Raw genomic sequence first — 20462 nt, 5'->3', positions numbered from 1 at the left:
TTTCATTTAAAAATGAAGAATAAAATTCTTCAATAAGAATAAAATTGTTCAATAAAATTTGACAACTTTTTAGATGCCCTTCTTTCATTTCAATTTTTTCCCATGATTTCTTTTAAAATAATAATTAGCATAAGTTATTTTGAGTACCTAGTATAAGTCTGATTGTGTTGCACAGGTTTAGCTTCATACAAAAAAAAATTATGAAAGTACTAATGTCTCCATTTACTAATGCCGAAAGTGAGGCTCAGAGAGCTTAGGTAACTTAGCTAAAGCGATACACTTAGGTTTAAAGTCAAACCCAGTTTCTCTGTCTCCAAAGCCTATAATCTTTTCATTACTTTAGGCTGTCTTTTTTTTTTTTTTTTTTTTTTTAAGGATTAAGCAGTACTACCTTGGTTACCGACACCATCAAAATTAGATTTCAACTTTGTTTTGGTTGAAATCATCAAATTATAAAAGCTAGTGTTCATAACCTGTCACAACATATCAGCCCGCTGGGTTCTCTTATTAAGTATTTGGCCTGATCCTTATTAGAAAGACTGGGCAAAGACCTGCCACACCCAAGCTCCCTTCCAGAGGCTGAGCTGATTCAAAGGAAGAAGATGATGCGCCGTTCAGCTCCTCATCGGAAACCAGAGCTCCTAACTGTGGTGGCACCTCTGTCTCTTTCAGACTAGGGATTATTCTGGTCTATGATTGGCAGACTTATCTGCACTCCGTAGGGAAGGGAAAACCAGAAAATGAGTCAAAGGTCTCTATCGTAGGAGTAGGTGAGACTTCACCGGATGGTTACGACTTCTATCATGTGAGTTAGGTCTGAACCTTCCTCTCTGAACAAAGTACTCTAAAACTTGACCATTGCCTTTATAATATCTGTCCCCTTTCTGTACATTCCCCTTTCTGATGTGTTCAACCCACTGTGGTGCCCGCAGTTCCCAGGATATCAGTGGACTAGCTTTCTCACCCAGTTGCTCTAATACAGTGAGCCTCTTATAAGACATTGTCAGCTCTGGAGAGAGTGTGAAAAGAGTCAATTGTCAAGGTTTAGCCTTCACATGAACCTTTAAGATTTCCAGAGGCAACCAAATCATTACAGGTGACTGTTGTTCAATACATGGGGTGACACCTCAGGAAGTGGGTAACTCCTACAAGCTTAGAGGGCTCAACCAGGACAGGTGAATCCAGCAGTTTCTGATGAAACTTTTAAAAGAGACCTTTCTAGGATGAAGAGGTTTTCACAATAAAAGTCCCTCTATTCTCCTAACTCCCCCAAAGAGATGGATACAATCCCTATCCTCTGCGAGCTGTTCCTGTAGTGGGCACAGTATCTGACATTTAGTCAGTGCTTCTTAAAAGTTTTTGAGTAAAGGAGTGAGGGCTTTCAAATTCCAGGTGCGTCACGCCTCTACGGTTTTCCTGCTCTGTTTGCTGTTGCTCATCAGGGAGGACTACAAAATTTCCTGCCTAAAGCTCCTGCCTCATCCATTCATTTCCCTTCTCTGTTCCTTAGTTCCCTAGCATCTCGATATGGCCTTCCTAGCAACTTTTTTTCTCTTAACTCTCTAACACTTCTGCTTTAGAATTGTTTTTTCTAATTTATAATTCTAGTGGCTGATACCTGACCTACCTCCAGGGGTCTTTCTCACTTCTCAGATACGTATCAATAATATGAGCTATCCTGTCATATTGGTCCCCACTTTGTATGGGTATGCCACCTGGTATTTTATATGCATCACGTCATTTAATCAGTAAGCTGGTCACAAGTATCTGTTGAACATTTACCACATGCCAAACACAATTCTGAGGGCTGACTATACAAAGGAAAATAAAAGAGACCTCAAAGATTTTACCTTTAACTATAGAAAGACAGACAAAAAAACATGGAAACAAATAAATCCTCCAATGTTACAGTTGAGAAAAGTGAAGTTGGGCCAGGCTGCCTCCTACAAAGGACAGAGTCCCTAAAGATGGGACTCAGGCCAAGTCTTCTGTGCCTTGAAGCCCATGCTCATTCCAGTGAACCAACTGTCCCTAGATCAGGTGGCATGTAGCTCTCCCTTCAGTCATATTGAGCATGTCTGTGCAGAACCACATAGCAGGAGTTAAGATGGGGAGATGCAGAACTGTTGTCACAGAAGGTCTGGAACCTCCCCCTCCTTGCAGCAAAGCCACATCTTAGCCTGACCTGGGATGTTCTGCAGGGCTGAACTGCGAGCCCTTTGGTCCCTGCCTTCAGTCCCTGCCTGGATGGTCAGCAGGTAGATCCATCCACCAATAAGAACCGATTTGTGCTTCTGCCTTTCATCATAACTTTGAGAGCATTGATTTCAAGTTTTCCACACAGAGGAATAAAAACTAAGCCACTGGATAGACGTAAGTGTTAAGTAAGACACATAGCTCAGGAAATATCCAACTTTATTAAGTCAGAGGTCCCAGGAATAAGTAAGGCAGTCCCCAGTCTCCACACAGATTTACAGGGAACAGTCACGTGAGAGCCTAGTGTTAGGTATTCAGTGCAGGAAACAGATCCTAGGACAAGAAATGCAGGTATTTATTTACTTTGTCATTACACACAAAACCAATCACATCCAAGGAGGGGGTGAGTATTAATTACAATCAGAAAGGAGGGAGAATAAATTCATATAAGGGCAATTATGCACAATTTATACAATTGGTGGGACATTTTATCCAAGTGAAACACTTCATAGAACTTTCCTGAAACATATCTTAAGTTGTGAAGTTGGAAAATACAATAAAACAAAACAAAAACCCAAACAAAAAAGTCTGAGCATGGGCATCAGCCTGGCATTCTGCAAAATGGACACCAGGTGGCAGCACATAATAATGGCAGCTTTGATTGTGACAGGATCTGGAGACCGTTTGCTGGAAAATGGCATTTGAAATATTCATTACCATTAGAGAAATCTGTTAGCTTGAGCGCTAGAATGAACTTGAGCACATCCTTTTACTCTAAACATCAAAGCTTTATAGCCTACACTCACCTCTCCCATGTTTCCTTTATTTAGGTAATGACACAGTGATAAACCAAAATATCAGAGGAAATTATTAGTAAGATTATTTCATAAATTTTAGACTCTCTTCTTTGGGCCACCTGCCTTTGTTATCTGACCTCTGGTCACACTGGATTTGACTTGATTCCGCACGAACGAGGGGAGCGAAAGTGACTCTAGTGTCCCTGACTGATTTACCTCAAAATCATTCAGACACTGTTAAATGTTCAGACTCGTTTTCAAAACTGCTAAGTCTGGGAACTTATTTCTTCTCTCCCATGTTCTAAGCTCCTTGTAATTTACCACTGCTAAAAGGTGGGTGAAGGAAGACACTGAGGTATAAAAATACACATCTCTGTCAATGTTGCAAGAAAATAGAGAAAGATTCAGCCTGGAAGAATTTACTGTGATCCTGAGCAGAAAGTACTAAGGAGAAAATAAGTTCACATTCGGAGGGCATCTTAGTATCACATTCTAAAGGAAGTCCATTCTAACAACTATTAAAACAAGCAAACATCTAATAGCTACGGGCCATTGGATGAAAGCAGGCACTACTAGATATAACCACTGGGTGACCTTTTCTGCATTTCTCTTTATACCCATCTTCTGTCCATATTTTCACACCTCCATATTTCCTTCCAGGCCCTTCTGAAGAGGAGAGCAGAGTGAGAATCTACATGTAATAAGATGTAGAAACAAACAAAGGAGGAGGTGTGGGTGCAGAGGGTTTTGAAATAATACAAACGTGCTGTCAGGTGCCTTCAGAAATTTAAGCATTGAAAATAACTTTCTACTAGAACCTTAAAAAGCTTCAGACAGGCCCAGGGTACTTACAGTTTTGGGAATGAAATTCCCTAAATGAAGAAATTTTTCAGCTTCATCAGAAAAGTTCAGGCATATTTTCAGTGTTCACAATTAAAAATTAAAGTTGAATGTTGAATGTATTCTGTTTCCAAGCCTGTAGTGTATCACTGGGGAAATGTGTATAACCTCATTTCAAAATAAGGCTAAATTTAGGGCTTTTTATGAATATAAGATATAGCCAATGACTTCTCTTTCCTTTCACTGTCTCCTGTTCATATTCAGAGAGGTCAAACTTTTCATAGAGAGAAAGAGAAAAGATATGAAAGAAAAACAAAGACAAATAAAAAGGAAAAGGAGGAGGAAGATGAATGAAAATAAGGAAACAATACAAGGTGTGGATGACCCAGGATGGATTTATGCATAGAAAACTTTACAGAAATTAACAAAATAATATTTATTAAGTGACAACTTAAGCCCTTGGTATTATTGATGGTGTGAAAAAAAAGTATACTTTTTGCTCGTTGGCCTCAAACATTTAAAGCAACAGAGAAAAAACAAACATATTTCAAACAGAGGATAGGGATAAATTCTGTGATACTAATTTGACATACATAAGACTGGGGAGAAAAGAGAGATTCATATTGAATGACCAAGTTTTTCCATTTGTTCACTAGGAAGTAATAATGCCACCTATATTGTAGTATTATTGAAGTATTAATAGTAAAGCATTTAACCAAGTGCTTGACAAATAAGCATCAATTAATACTGCTTATTAACTCATTAAAATTTATAAAAAGACATAAAAATCCTTGCTAAATGGGAAAAAGGCTGTCATAAGAAATTTTACATAAGAAATACAAAGTATAGCAACTTTGATATATTATTTATTAGTAACTAAATTATCAATGGGATTAAAAACTACATAATTTTTCAAGGTTATGACCTAACTGGCCATTTTTGTTGTTTGTGATAAAAGTATATACACTCCTTGAGCAAGGAACATAATAAAATTGATTTAAGACGGTCATGTAATTTGATCAAGTCATCCAGGTTTAGCATTTATCTTTAGAAAATATTGACAAGCAGTAGGAGATTTACTGAAATTATAACTCTTTTAGTATAAAACTGGACTCAAAAATCAAATAAAAACAAAGGGTAGTAATGATTTGGTATATAACGTAACTGATCAACAAAGTGAGATATCATACGTTATTAAATGTGGTGATTATATAAAATCAATGTTCAATTTGTAAAGTATTTATAATAAAAACAAAAAACAAACCCCACAAACTTGGAGGAGACATTCACAACATCTAAAATTGACACAGTATTACTATCTAGAATATATTGGCAGTTACCTCAAATTATCCACGTACCCCCTCAAAAAAGTGAGAAACGCAATAGAAAATAGTCAAAGTTTATGAATAGCAATCCTCAGATTGCAGAATCTAAATGACTTGGAATAGATAAGGTGATGCTCAACTGCAATACCAATCAGCAGAATACAAATAAAAACAACATTGAGGTCATATTCTACACCATCAATTTGGCAAAATTGAGAGAATTGTGTAATGTGTGCTGAAAAGATTATGGGAAATGGGATCCCTTGTGTATTGCACAGTGAACTGGTGTGAACTGGTACACTCATTCAGGAGAAAGTCTGGCACTCAGTGGATTCGTAAATGTGTGTGACTTATCACCAAGCAATCCTGTTCTCCTGGGAGTATTCCCCTGAGAGAATTCCTAACAGGTTCAAAAGAGACATATATGTCTGATTTATTGCAATGTTGTCTGGGAGGGAAGGAGTTAGAAACCACTTTGGTGTCCACAGCTGGGAGACTGGGTAAGTAAAATCTGGTATACATACACAATGATAAAAGGGGCAGCAATTAGAAGAAATAAACAAGTTTTAAATATAGTACCGTAGATAGATGTGCAAGCACTAACATTGAATTAAACTAGCAAAAAACATGAGATTTATAACACAAAAATGCTTGTGCAATCCAGAACACATTCACATAGACACAACTACACACTATTTTTTAAATTCCACACATACAGCCAAATGCATTTATAAAGAGGGGATTTGATGAATGCACATTAAATACATTAGAGTGGATGTCTACAGGGGATTGAACTGAGGATTGAAGACTGAGAATAAAGTAAAATCAGCTACGGGTCTTTGCCCAGAATGGTGATAACACAAGGCCACAAATTGAAGGGTATAATCAACTCAATTCCATGCACCTGGGGTAAAAAAATGTAAGCTAAAATTTGTGGGGCTTTAAATGAAAGAGACCAAAAGAATGCATAGTGGTATGCAAACTGATTGAAATAAGAATAAAACAATACAAACTAATGTTTATATGAATTTAGACTATAACAAAAACTGTACACAAACTGATTAAAGTAACAGCAAATAAAATAAATACATGATGGTATACACTGACTGAAACTACCTAAAGATGTGTTCATGTGAGTTGGCTAGAGGGAGGGCCCTGTTCTGCCCCTCTGCTTCCCCTTGACACTACCTTCTAGGACAAAGTGTCACACAGTTGGCTTATGAATGGATCATGGGCAAGGATACTTTACAAAACCACCATGGTGGGAGGTCTCCTTCTTTCCTTGGAATTCCTTCTTTTAGGATCTCCTCCCCTTCCTTGCATGAAGCAAGAGAGTAAGACTGAGTGATGCTGTCACCTTCTCTCTCCTACCAGGCCCCAGTGGAGGGCGGAAGTGGCTAAGTTAGATAGATCCTTGGAAACTCTTTACCCACATGGCTGGTGAGGTAAGAAAGGGTCTTATCTTGGTGAGAGGCATTGCTGTACCCTCCACACTACTTCCTGAGTTGATAAGGTTGGGATTAGGTCTAGGGCAAAGGAGGCCACTCAAGCTGACTCAGTCAAAGTCAAAGACCCTCCTGTGGCCTTTTCAGAACCTGTCTCACCAAGTCAGGCTCTCCACTGGGGCAGGGACTAGCCCAGTCTCTTAAAGCAGCCTTGCATCTGAACTTGTCTGCTGGGAGATTCTCCTGGACCGTTCTTCAAGGCAGGGTGACTGTGGAGCCACTGCAGAGGTATAGTCTAGGAGAAGATTCAAGGCCCTGTTCACTCTCCCAGAATGAGACACAATATGAGCAGCAAATAGAGATTTTTATGTAAAATTCAAATAGCTATTTTTAGTAAAATTATGGATGATTCTTCTCTACTTTTACTTCTTTTAAATAAATATATACATAATCCATTATAGCCATCCCACAAAAGCATACTTTATTCTCTAGGGATGGCCAGAGTGTCAGTCTCGTAATGAATTGTATTATACAATTAACAGGTGTCCCATCGTGTAGCTAATTAGTACATTTATCCTGTATGGTTTTAACTGTGAGCAATAAACTCATGAGTAAATGCTTTGTCTCCCAATTTGAGTATTTTCTACATACCTCTGTAGCTTATATATCGCCTACCACAAACAGAAGTGTGTAATGCGACTGATATAAGAAACAGCAAAAATTCTAACATGGAGATGATTATTTCTAAATATCCCACAAATGCAACATAACTAGTATCCTTCTCAATCCTCCTGTCAACCTTTCTTTTCTTTCTTCAAGGTTTTTGTTGTTACCTGGGGACTTCTTATTCCCTTTCCAAATTTCCCTCACCTACCCTGTGTTTATGATCTTATTTTTCTTTTATATTCTCAAATGATTTCTATCTTCAGCCACAAATGTAGTTCAAATCCTCTATCCTTCAAAAATTAATCTCCTAACATATCATAGGAAGATTTTGTTCATTTCCTAATCCATTAATCCCAGAAATCACGATCCATTACCTTATTTCTTTTCATCTTCTTAAGATTTCAGGTCTCAGGAGGACAAGAAGCACTTTATTTATATATTCTGTGCAGCAATGTAGAGTGCAGTATCTTTCTTTGAAAACTATAATTGTATGAAAAATAATGTTGATCACAGTGCTAGCAGAGGGGACTGTTCTACTCTGGTATCATAGTCCTTGCTTTCCTAACAATAGCAGTGACACAGTTGAGGATACAGGGAACCAGCATAGTGACATGAAAGCGAGTTAAAGAACTTTTATTACCTTAGTTTCTTTCCTCCATCTGCAATTTTAGCTTTTTGAAGATAACCTTCTTTTTCAACCATCTGCAAGAAGAATGCATGTGTTAGAACCATGACAAAATCCTATGCATTGTTAGATTGAACGAACCTATGCTTTCAAGAGTCACTGCAGTGATGGAAGTTTCCAGTCATAGAACTTTGTTAATAATGCATGGATAGCTTATGGGAAGTGCCTGCAAACTCATAGTCATTACAAGCTGTTAAATATCCAAAAGAAAGATTAGGAAGAGGAATGTGAATGATTTGTTAGATAGTGTTACACCTCTATTCACTTTTCTTTCCAAGTATCGAAGTCACTTGCTTGAAAAATCTACTTAAAATCGTAAAACAAAGACAAATGCAATGGCTTCCTTTATTTTACTGATCGTCTTTGGAAAAGTTCTTCCTTTTCAACTTCCCTGTGTACCAGCTGAGGCCAGGGAAAAGGAAAAACTCAATGGAAGCAGGTAACTGACCAGGTTGAATCATGGAAGGACATTTAAACAGCAACATTTTATGAATTTTGGTCAGTTACCAAGAGACACTGTAGTAACACTATCTCACTGTCTTCTTCTATGATGTGGGATTGCTTACCTTTACTATTTGTATGAACTTGTATTAGTTTTCATTGCTAATGCAGCTACAAGTTTCTTTTGGGAGATTCAGCCAGTACTTTATAACTCCACAGAAGTGTTTGTGGAGTTCCAGGCAAAATAAATGTACAATTCAAATTGTGATGTGTTGACTCTTAGCAAAGTACAAAGTAGATGTTTTAATTTCTTAGTGCCCTATTTTGACACTTCTCAGTCTGCCCCTTTTGTCCCATCCTAAGTCTTTAGCTTGTGTCCCATCTTTTCACTTTTACTAAATTGCCAATACTTTTTCCCCCCAATACTTGCCAAAAGCTTTAAGAAGTCACCTGCCTAATACGAGAGGACCACAGTTCTTCAATGCTACCCTATATGCTTTCCCCGTCTGTAATACTCCAGATCTACTGTGTCTTTATCTCACAAACTCCTAAATATACTAAATAAAATCCAATTTGTGTCTTTTATTAGAGGGTCTTTCCATGATTCCTCTGCAATCTCTTTTAAACAACTCTGTCCTGAATCTCCACTATCATACTGCCATTATCACTATGATAGCACTAGTCAGATCATATTGTAATTGTCCGCATATTTGCTTGTTCCTGCACCTGTGCTGTGAGCCCATTAAAGGCAACAGACTGCACCTTTCACACCTGGATTTCCAGCTGCTAGAGTACTTGCTGGCACCAATAGTCGTAACAAAAATATTCTTTGAACAAATGAGTAAATGAATGAATGAATGGATATTTAGGTGTTTATTTAAATATTTACGGGAAACTGGATAAGCCAAAAAAAATTATCTTCAGTACAACAGGTGAAAGAAAGAGATATTTGGGGGTAAGTGAGTTGTCCTAAACCACTAAAATCCCAGCAGCTGAAGAACTGCCTATTTACAGGATGTACTCTAATACAGGTGAGGTCTTTTTTGTCTTGTTCATTGTTACATTCTTAATATATAGCACAGTACTTAGCTTTCAAAGTATATTTGATGACTACATTTTCAGCTGAATAAATAATGATGAAGATAATAATGATGATGATTTATGACAATCGTAGCAAAGTATTTTTCACACATCTATGTTTCTAGAAAATTCTTATACTTCAGCATGTCCTCCACAAGTCTAAAAGAGTCAAAGGAAACTTTCTTGGATAATTTTTAGAACAATAGTGTTCAATGGTGCTTTTTTTTTTTTTTTAGATTTAGATACATCTATTTATCTGAATTTCCCACCTTTTATGCTGTGTATACTGTCCCTTTTTCTTGGTGCCAGGGAATTTTATTTGTCTACTCCTTAAATCCTATGTAATAAGTTCAATGTTTAACTCTGGGCATCACTGGTTTCTATAAATGTTTGGAAGACAGATGTTTTCAGTAGTAATTAGCATTACAGAGGAGGTCTCTTTCTTTAGAAATGTATCTTGAGAAATTTTGTTGTGTAACCATAGACAAAATTTATTGTTTTGCTTAAGCTTTCTTCTGATGGAAATAAAAGTTACCGAAAACCTGAATTTATCTATGAAAAAGCTACAAAACATGTCAACCCATTATAAAAATTGATGCATGTATTCTCAGCTAAGAATGTTGCCTTTTTTCCCAAAAAACATAAGGGTACTTCAAAAAGTTTATGGGAAAATGAAATTAAAAGATAATTATGAATATTTCTGTGAACTTTCTGAATAATCAGGAAATTCACTAAAAGATCCCTGGGTGGACATTTGGTACCCACAGAGATGTATTATTGATGACTATTTCTCTAAAAGGAGAAGAAAAATGTGAAAGGAAAAGCTCACACTCTCAAAGAGAGAAATCAACGTGAACAGGCTTGAAATATATACCATGAAACTCTCTCTCCTTGAACACATAGATAATGTTCCCCCAACACGGCTGGACCTTTCCCAGGATACCTGAGATTGAGGCCAAAGGCTGGATTTCTCACACTTGGACTCTATAAAATGTGACATCATTACCATCAATGGCTGAGCCAGTTCCTGTGAACTTGGGTCAATGCAATAGGGTTTCCAGGAATGACCACACAGAGGTCCCAGGAGGAAGAGCAAGTTAGTTACCCTCTTCTACATCATCTTCCAAAGTTCAAACTGCCTTCCAGTTCATTAGAGGAAGCTAATACCCTTCTGCTATGTGCTATTACCTACTATACTTTCTACTACCACACATACTTTTACATATGTATATATGTCTGTATGCACATTTCTAGGATCAGGTGTTCATTTCTCTCCATTGTCTCTTTCATACTTGATGTACACTAATTCATTATTTCAAAAAATTTTTAATTAGCAAAATCCCTTTCCCTAAATGCCAGCTTCTCTGCTTACAGTGGGACTGAAAAGATTAACAGGACGATCTTAATCTTATTGATGCTTAAACCTCTGTGAGCTCACATTCAAGATACTTCTGTTCCTCTGTTTTGGGGACTGGATACTATACTCCTCTCCAGCCATTTCAGAGACTCAGGCCATCTCTTGGTCTATAGTAGAACCCCTCTATTAGGCTTCCTGTACTGAAAGCACTGATTGTTTCAGGTCCCATGCTGGCAAGCAAAGCTTCCACAAGGTAGAAATAATTACGTTTCTACTCCTCATCGTCATACTTTGAAATACTTCACCATGTGCCAAGCATCAGGAATCAGTTATTCTGGGGAGCTCCTAGTGAGCTGAAAGAAGTATTAGGGAAAACAGAAAATTACTGTGCATTTTGCATGTGGATTTATATATGGTATCTTATTAATCATTGTAATTAATTACTCCTACTTTATGTTAATTCCATGGTTTGAAGGGACAATCATCTATAAAATTACAGTTGACCATGTTGGTCATCTAGGGCTCAGATGATCTTGTCTCTGGTAATTTACAAAATTTCATATAGCTTTAGGTCTAAGTTTAGGATTCTACATGCCAAAATCTAGGGCATAAAAGTCCTTTAAAGCAGTAGCACTTCCTTAACTATGTATACTTAAGAAATGTCAACCAATCTTTAGATACTAAATCTGGCTTCTTGAGCTATTTGTCCAATATCACATAGAAGCACTATTTAACATTAAATGGCTGGAAAGATCAGCAATTTGTCCAGATTGGATGCCAGCCGGTCTGCCAGCACCGAGGAAGTGCTCAGCAGACACATCCGTGCTGAGATACAGATGAGAAGAATGAATGGCAGTGGGATACCCAGATAGCACCTGTTTATCAACTTATGTTGGAGGCGACAGACAAGACAGGAGAGCAGAAGTCAGCCTTTGATTAATGGTAACAATCATGGCAGAAAGACCAGCCTGGAACCCTATGCACAGACACTGCAATTTCTTATTTGAAGGCTACAATGTATGTCATTCTCAGATACAATTACAAACAGTAGGTTTTCTTCAACACCAGTGCACCAAAGAGTTCTGTTAAAATATGTGTTAATAAATGGAAATGGGCTGAACTGGAGACGTTCACCTTCTGATGAGAAGGGTTTGGTTTTTAACACCAGAACCATAAAACCCTTATACCTTATAATATTTGCTCAGCTGATGTATTTAAGTTATTGCTCTCTTGCCCTTTGCTCTGATTCTGTGTTCACTGGCAACCATCTGACTGCTAATTCAGCTTCTTAGGTCCTTTGATGTAGAAAATGGGTGATTTAAATAGCCAACATCAGAATATTCCCCATTATATACTGTGATGTGGTCCCAAGGGACCATCATCTCTGTAAACACACATAATATTGATAAATATGATTTTCCTGGATCCACAAACCTGAGAAAGGCACCAGACTTAAACTTGGGAGATCCCGCTGAAGTAGTGCCACCCTGTGAAACCTTCTGTATGACTGCCTGACCTTCATGTAAGAGAACTTTGCATCGTCTCTCTGTAACTACAACCCTAGGCCACTATCATTTTCAAACAGATTTAGCATTTAATTATTCTCCGATTTAACAATGAGACAGCTGCTGTACTTTCTCTGATCTTTTAACAGGTCACAGTACTTTGCTGGTAGTCTTGTTTGTTTGATGATTTCTATTTAAAAGCACAGAATGAGAACACATTGGGTTACATCATTTTACCCCCAAATGATACTTCTCTTTCCTTCTTAAATATCTTTTTCACTTCTCCACTACCCACAGAAATAGATATTTCTGTCTTTCTACTTTCCATTGTTCACCTTTTCTTGACATTGTCTCCAGGTTGTATCCTTTTCCTCTTTGGGACTCATTGCTCATGTTTCCTTCTCGGTATCCAATTGCTTCTCTACTGGTCCTGCCTTTCCTGCTATATTTGATCTGCTGACCTTGTATATGGACTTGCAGTAGATGCAATCCATTAAGAACAGAAATAAAAGCAGGGGGGAAAATCACCTTAAAACTAAGGCTTATCTGTATATCATATAAAGTACTAATAGTTTTTTTTTAAGGCTTAATTTTATAGCTCCCTTACATGTAACTCAAGGATGAAATATGCTTTGAGAGACATGAAATATGATGTTTTTGCCTAATGTAAATAGATCATTTACTGTGTATGCATACTTTTAAAAAGTGGTAAACCAAAATTCTGGAGTTGGGTACAATGATTGCATGAAAGGGAGAGTAGAAGAAAAGCAAAGAAAAAGGATTCTGTGTCATACACGAGCAGTGCCCGGAGAGGGGCAACTTAGAATTCTCAAAGAAGCTCTTGATTTCAGGTCTCAGAGTTAGGCATGGTTTGCTCATTGCAACCTATTTCGACCCTTTGGTATATTTGCTGAGAGTGTTTCCATGGATTCTCTCCTTTGCTTACTTTCTCTCACTCGGAATGAGAGAATACGTCTGGCTTTGGGGTTCCTCCGAATGTCTGAACTGTTTTTCAAATGTTGGGTTTGGCAAAGCACAGATTATATTTTGCCAAGTGCTTTTCCCCATCATATTAAGTCCCTGTGTATTTCAAGGGAAATTTTATCCGCATGTCTCTGATTTATTTACCCCTAACTCATCAAAATGTCCTCTTGCAAATGCTGCTATTTGATGTTTACAAACCTCACAAGCTTTTTTCCTGAGCCTTTCATGTTGCAGACAGTGTATTTCATTTGGTCACCACCAAAAAAAATCCAGATTCTAATTGAGAAACGGGCTGATGAGGGCACCTGTTTATATCCCAAGAACTTTCTTGAGTCTGGAGGCTTTTCCTGCATCTCACCTCTCCTCACCCCCCACCAACCCTCAACCTCTTGATTTCTCTCATTTTCTTCCCTGAAATGTATTTGTTTGTGTCTTTGATTTAAACATGTTCCTTGTTCTTTGCCTGTCATTGGACTTCAGTGAGAATGGCCTTTCCGGTTACTGTCTGGGCAACTTATTAGTATAATTCAATCGTTGTGTTATAACCCAATTTCAGTCTAGGCAGTAGGAAAGAAAGGATTGCTTAATGTTAATAGCCTTTGTTGTGGTGGTGGTGTGTGTTCTTTTACTCTACTCTCAAGTTAAATGAATTTCAAATGTGGGCCAGGGTGGGAGAAGTATTGTAACTTGCTTTTGTCTTTAATGGCTTCTGAACTTCTTACCATTACCTCAAGGCTCTTCATGACCCGAGCACTGCCTCGCTCTCCTCACACCCCCTGACTTATTTCCCTTGTTCACTATATTCTAGCCGGTGTAACATTCTTGCAGTTTTTCAAATGTAACAACATTGCTCTGACCTCCAGACCCTTGCATTTGCTGTTTCTTCTGTGAGCAACGTTCTTTCTTCCAGTTCTTTGCTTGGCAAACTCTATCTGTCCTGCAAATCTCAATTTACATGCCCCTTGCAAAAAGCACTTTTATGGCCACTTAATCCCAGGTAGTTTCTCCCTCTCTCATTGAAACTTGTTTTTCTTCAGTCATAGCATATTTTGTAATTTGCATTTACAGAATTATGCCTTCTTTTACTTGTTTAATACTTCTGCTCATCCCTAGACTGAAAGATCCTCAAGAAAAAGACATGACAAGCGAGCATATTATTGTATGCCCCAAGGCTAGCACAGTGTCTAGCATAGGGATGGCCTCAACAAGTATTTGATTTACCAAACATGCTCCTGCTTGTAAAAAGGAAAGGCACATGAAACAAAGAAAACTTGAAAATAGTTTCTGTTAGAATTATTCAGTTAAATAACTTATTATTATATAACTTATTATTAGCAGCTTGAAGTTCTAGAAAGATGCTATTTCAGAAAAACTAATTTTGTCTTACCAAAGTAGAATTTTAAAAGACCAAAGAGCTTTTGGAATTATTTAGCAATTTAAGGAGAGCACAGACTAATCAATAGAATTTTTCCCCCAAAGTGACTGTCCTTTGTTTTGAAATAAGAAAATATTCTCTTATTTTATAAGAATATTTTATGACTGCATTCTCACAATGTCTTTCATCCTCAAAGCCCTCACAAGTATTAATTAATCCACAAAATGATATCCGGCTCCAAAAGGTACAATCTGTGACTTAAGGTTTATCTGCAAAAGCCTGCTTTGCCCCCAAGCCATGGCAACTTCCTGAGCTCTGTTCTCAAAATCCTCCTAGCTCAGGAGGTAGCAGATGATTCTCTAAAACCTGCCACAGGCTTTCGACTCTTGCAGGGTTACCCACAGCCATGTCTTATATTCTTTTGATAAAAATGAAGAAGATAAAGACTTAACATGTTATACACACGGTTATTTTTCTTAAATATTTCTTTAGGGGAAAAAGGGAAAGTGCTCTGAAAATAATTAGGTATCATGAACAGTTATAATATGGAATATACAAGATCAGGAAACAAATGCACATTAGTATAGCGGAGGTTTCATGTTTAAAATTGTTGCCACATTTTAACGACCACACTGACTCTCAGGAAATTTCAGTCCTTTCCACTGAAAGCGTATGTATTTGCATGCCATGTGGCATAAAGGCATAAATGACATCACCTGTCAGTGAACAAGGTAGTTTCCACCATAAGATTTTAGACTCCAATAAGGGATATTACGCTGCCAATCAAAAGAAATGCATTATTTTTCTATTTAACCGTGTTGATCACAATTTACTTTCTAAAGGAAACATTCAGAGATAAAGTGTGGCTCCCAAAAGATATTGGCATCTATTGGAGCATCCACAAGGACAGATTTCATTTTATAAAGTGAATCATTTTCCTGCAAAGGGGGTGGACCTAATGGCATACTTTGATAAGTTATGCCTAAAGCCAAGATCTCTCATGAGAAAGTGTTCTCTCCTAGAAAGTGTTTATAAGAGTTCTCTGAATATGAGAGATAAAGGAAATGAGATTTATATAGCACAACATTTAAGAAATAAATAAGCTTGAGAGTTCTTATGGCAAAATAATGAACAATAACAATAACTTAAAGGATTTTATTAATTTTCAGAGGTGTTTCAATGTGCACTATTTCATATATGGTAGCTCATCCTTCTAGGTACTGCCAAGGGAAACTGATGTCAAAACCTGTGATGATTCTGGAAACAACACTGAGGCATGATGGGGAATCAGGGGTTTTGGAGAGATGAGAGTGTGGAACATGCCAGAGTCGTGGAAAAAGTCTGTGAGTCGAGGTAAAAATAATATAAAGTCAGATTAGTCAGTTGTAAAGAAAACTTCATAGGTTCTAGAAAATAATTCAAGTCTCGGTGTGAACAGTAATGGATAGTTTAAAATAAATGAGATTTGTTGTTTGGGGGAATTAGTGGTTATTTTAGCATTGCTTATCTTAATGGATAATTCATAAACAAGAGTTTGGGACAAAGATGGCATTTCTGTCCTTAAGATAACATTAAATAAGAAATTCAATTTAAATAGGGATTAATGGGTAAAAGCTGAATGATACCTGAGTTCACAAGACACAGCAATAAATAAGTACTCAGAGAGAGAATCTGGGGAAACCAAGGTCAGGAGTAGGAAGTAAATTAATTGGTAGTTCCAAAAGTTTATGGAACTAGTGACTGTGTGTGTGTGTGTGTGTGTGTGTGTGTGTGTGTGTGAGAGAGAGAGAGAGAGAGAGAGAGAGAGAGAGAGAGAGAGACAGATAAAGAGAAAGAGAGAACAGGGAAATATGCACATACACAGAGAAAGAGATTTAGAGAGATTGTAAGCTAAAGAGCTTTAAAAATTATTGTTTTGTTTTTGTTTAGCAGTGCTCCCTAATGCCACATTTTGAAAGTTATCAGAGCTAAAATAAAGTACTGAACATGAAGATCTATTATCTATTAATATACTATCCATAATTTGAGATATTCAAAATGAGTTTCATTTATTTAGAGGTAAGCCTGCAGAGTCAAGACAGCCTACTACACACCAGTAAATTAACAAATAACCTCAATGTTAGAAAAGTAAATTAAAGAAACTATTTCTGAATATTCTAATGGTTTCTCTAATATTAGTCCATGCTTGATATACAAGGGTACTACAGAAGTTCATGAAAAAAATCCATATTATCTTTCAATTCTGTTTTTCTATGAACTTTTTGAAGTACCCCTGTATATGCATAGCACATACATGATTAAAAATTAGGTAATAGCTATTGACTAAATTTGAATAATAGCCATAATGTGAATTTTAAAAATTTATAATTTATAGATATATTTTATGCATAAAAATTGGGACATCTTAAGGAACTGTTCAAATATAATTGCATATACTGTATGTTTATATATATATATATATACATTGTTTATATAAATGTATACATGTACATACGCATAGTCATTCACCTACCTCCATTTTCTCTGCCACGTTTATGTTTCATCAAATACTTCGGGGCAAACATTTGTGGTGCATTTTTTATAAATACAACTCCTTATAATTATTTGTTTGTGCTTTACCTGCTTTGTAATCCAAATGTATGTAAAAATTTGAATTAGAGAACAAATAAAGCATTTATTTTCATATTCATTGGACAACTCCAGTGTGCCGGGCTTTATACAAAGTCCTAATAATAAAACAGTGAACAAGGCATAGCCCTCCCTTCAAATAGCTTATAGTTCATCAAGAGAGACAGAAAAGGAAATAGGAAGCAATTTTCGTGTGATGGGGCTGGGATAGAGGCAAGACCAAGTTGCTATCGGGAGGTGAATCAAAGAAGGGCTACCTAATTCAAATTTGAGGAATGTTTCCCAGAGAAAACGCTCTCTAAATTGAGAACTGCATTATTAACTTTCAAAACAAGATATTATTATATCTATTTATATTGAAAAATTTGCTTTCACTATGAATAGCAGACATGTATTTATTCAGTTCTGCAATCAACGCTGTTTCAATAAACCTTTAATATCTTATTAGTATGTCAACTGACAAACATATCTTTCCTGAACAAACACTAGTGCCAAAAGTAATACAAGTGGAAGTGATATAAGAAAGAAAATACAAGTCATGGCCTCTAACTTCAAGGCATTTGTAAAAAGTCTATTACCCATGAAATAAAAGTGAACAGCACAAAACAGTGTGTGAACATGTGCTGGGATGAAGGGACTGTAATTGCTACAGAAAATCCAAGTGCCTTCAGGGTTAGAGCCATGTCTTAATCATGTTACTATTCCTGGCTTGAGGGTATGTATTTGGGTGTAGATGATAAATAACGTAAATCAGGGACCATGAGTGAAGTCTATAGACTTGATGCTATAGAAAATAGAAAGCTGTGAAAGTTTTGACAAGGAAAATGAAATAATGAAGGTATTGTCTACAGAAGGTTGGTCTGGAATGGCTGCACAGGATCTGTGGGAGGGGTACATGGAGTGCAGGAGGTGAGATCAGAAGCATTTGAAGGCCTGGGCGAGGTGGTGTGTGCACAAGGAGAGGCATGTGCACAGCACAACTGCTGAGGAGAAACCGCTTCAAAAAATGGTGACTTATGTGAATCACAGAGAAAATAAGGATCCAAAGAAAATGTGTCCTAAGCCTAGATACACACTTGCTGCTAATAGAGATGGGCTCAATAGAAATGCAAATCAGCTTAGGAAGATGCTGATGATGGATTCAACTTGGGAGATTTCACTTCGATCATATTGAGAAGTTTTACAATAAATGACTATTTAATGCTTGAAGATACAGAATAAGATACTGGAGAGAAAGTATACAAGTATAAATCTGTGTATGATAAGCTTGGAAGTAAAAATGAAAGCCATTAACTTTTCATTCATTCACTTGGTCAACATATTTAATGAGTTCTTCCCATGTTTCAGCAATCATTACAGTCATGAAAATAGAGTAATGAACATGGGAGACAATGTCCCTGCTCTCACAGAACTAACATTCCAATGGCATGACAAGCAAATAAAAAGAAATTATATAGTATGCCACATGGTGGTGAGGTCTATAGAGAAAATTAAATTAGGGTAAGAGAGGAGGAGCGAAGATGGAAATGGTGGAGTTTTTTGTCTGTCTGTCTGTTCATTTAAGGGAGATTAGGGAAGACCTATATAAATAGGTGATGTTAAAGCAGAGATGTAAAGCAAATGAACAAAAGAGATTTAACAAATTTGAGGGCATCAAATAAATTAATTTTTAATAGTGGAAAAAGCTGGTGGAATTGTCCTGCAGAGGCAGTGAGGATATCAGCTTGGTTGGAGCAGAAGGAGCCATGAGAAGAGAGGGAGAGGTGTGATTAGAGACGAAGCCGGGAAATGTAGGGCCTGTAACCCACTGGCCACTTTTTAGCTTTTACTTGGGAAAGATTAAAATCTAGGAAGGATTTTGCCTCAAGGAGTGATGTTATGGACTGAATGTCTGTGCTCCTCTAAAGTCCATATTTTGAAATCCTAACCCCCAATGTGGTGGTTTTATGATGTATTGGGATGTGACTAGGTCACGAGGGTGGAATTCTCATGAATAGCATTAGTGCCCTTATAAAAGAGCTCTCTCATCCTCTTTCTTCCATGTGAGGATACAATAAGAAGTCAGCAGTCTACAACCCAGAAGAAGGCCCTCACCAGAACCTGATCATGCTGGCACCCTGATCTTGGATTTCCACCCTTCAGAACTGTGAGAAATAAATTTCTGTGGTTTATAAGCCATCCAGTCTATGGTACTTTGTAATAACACCTGAACTGACTAAGACAAGGAATGTAAATAATCTAATTAACATTTTAACAAGATCACTCTGGCTGTTGTGTTAAAAATAAAGAGTAGAAAGGGTGAAAGGGGCAGACTGTTAGAAAGCTGTTTCAATATATCAGGAGAGAGATGATAAAGCACAAAGTGATAAGAAATGAACGGATTCTGGATTTATTTTGATGATGCAGCAAGTATGGTTCCATGATGTTCAAGTTCATGTGATGGGAGAAATAAAGGAGTCAAAGATGACTTTAAGAGTTTTGACTGAAGCCCCTAGAAGAATGAAGTTAGCATCTTGTGAAACAGAGGAGACTGGGAGAACAGGTTTGGGGAGGATCAGTATCAGTTTAGGATATGTTAAGTTTGAGATGTATGTGAAAATGCAGTACATACAGTACTGGAGTTCAAGGCAGTGGCCCATGCTGGAGATAGAAATTTAGAAGTGGTTATTGTAACTTTCTATATAAATCCATAACACTGAATGAGAGCCCTAGGGAATGACCATAGAGAGAAAGAATCAATGTTAAGAACTGAGCTCCAAGATAAAGAGGAACCAGCAAAAAGGAGGGAACAAAGATGGCCCATTTAGTTCATTGTAAATCTATGAGAAAGCAGTTTACTGGTAGCTGTGTGAGGAAAATGTTTCAAAAAGAGAGTTATCAATTGTGTTAAATTCTCACATATGTCTACTAAGAAGAGAACTGAGTTTACCAATGGATTTAACAATATGGAAGCAATTAGTGACCTGGATAAGAGGTGAGTGCTTGTATTAAAAGCCTAAATTGAGTGGGTCCAAGAGATAGAGTAGGGGGGGATTAGGAAATGTAGACAATTCTTTTGAGGAATTTATCCTAAAGTAAAGTTGAGTAATGGATCAGTAGCTGAAATGAGGATAGGCAAAATAAAGGAAAATAAGAGAA

The 20462-nt window shown here is 37.1% G+C and overlaps 1 protein-coding gene across 1 annotated transcript in view; it reads right to left on the bottom strand.

Moving 5' to 3' along the window:
* Positions 1–20462, bottom strand: part of ARHGAP15 (Rho GTPase activating protein 15) — a 563492-nt gene that overhangs the window by 495983 nt on the left and 47047 nt on the right. The window contains exon 3 of the mRNA XM_063076301.1: positions 7910–7971. Coding sequence (XP_062932371.1) covers positions 7910–7971 — 62 coding nt within the window. The remainder of the gene's footprint in view (positions 1–7909; positions 7972–20462) is intronic.

Source organism: Cynocephalus volans, chromosome 1 (genome assembly GCF_027409185.1).
Source record: "Cynocephalus volans isolate mCynVol1 chromosome 1, mCynVol1.pri, whole genome shotgun sequence".
Lineage (NCBI taxonomy): Eukaryota > Metazoa > Chordata > Mammalia > Dermoptera > Cynocephalidae > Cynocephalus > Cynocephalus volans.
Note: the sequence above shows the minus strand (reverse complement) of the source record. Positions and strands in the feature narration are given on the sequence as shown.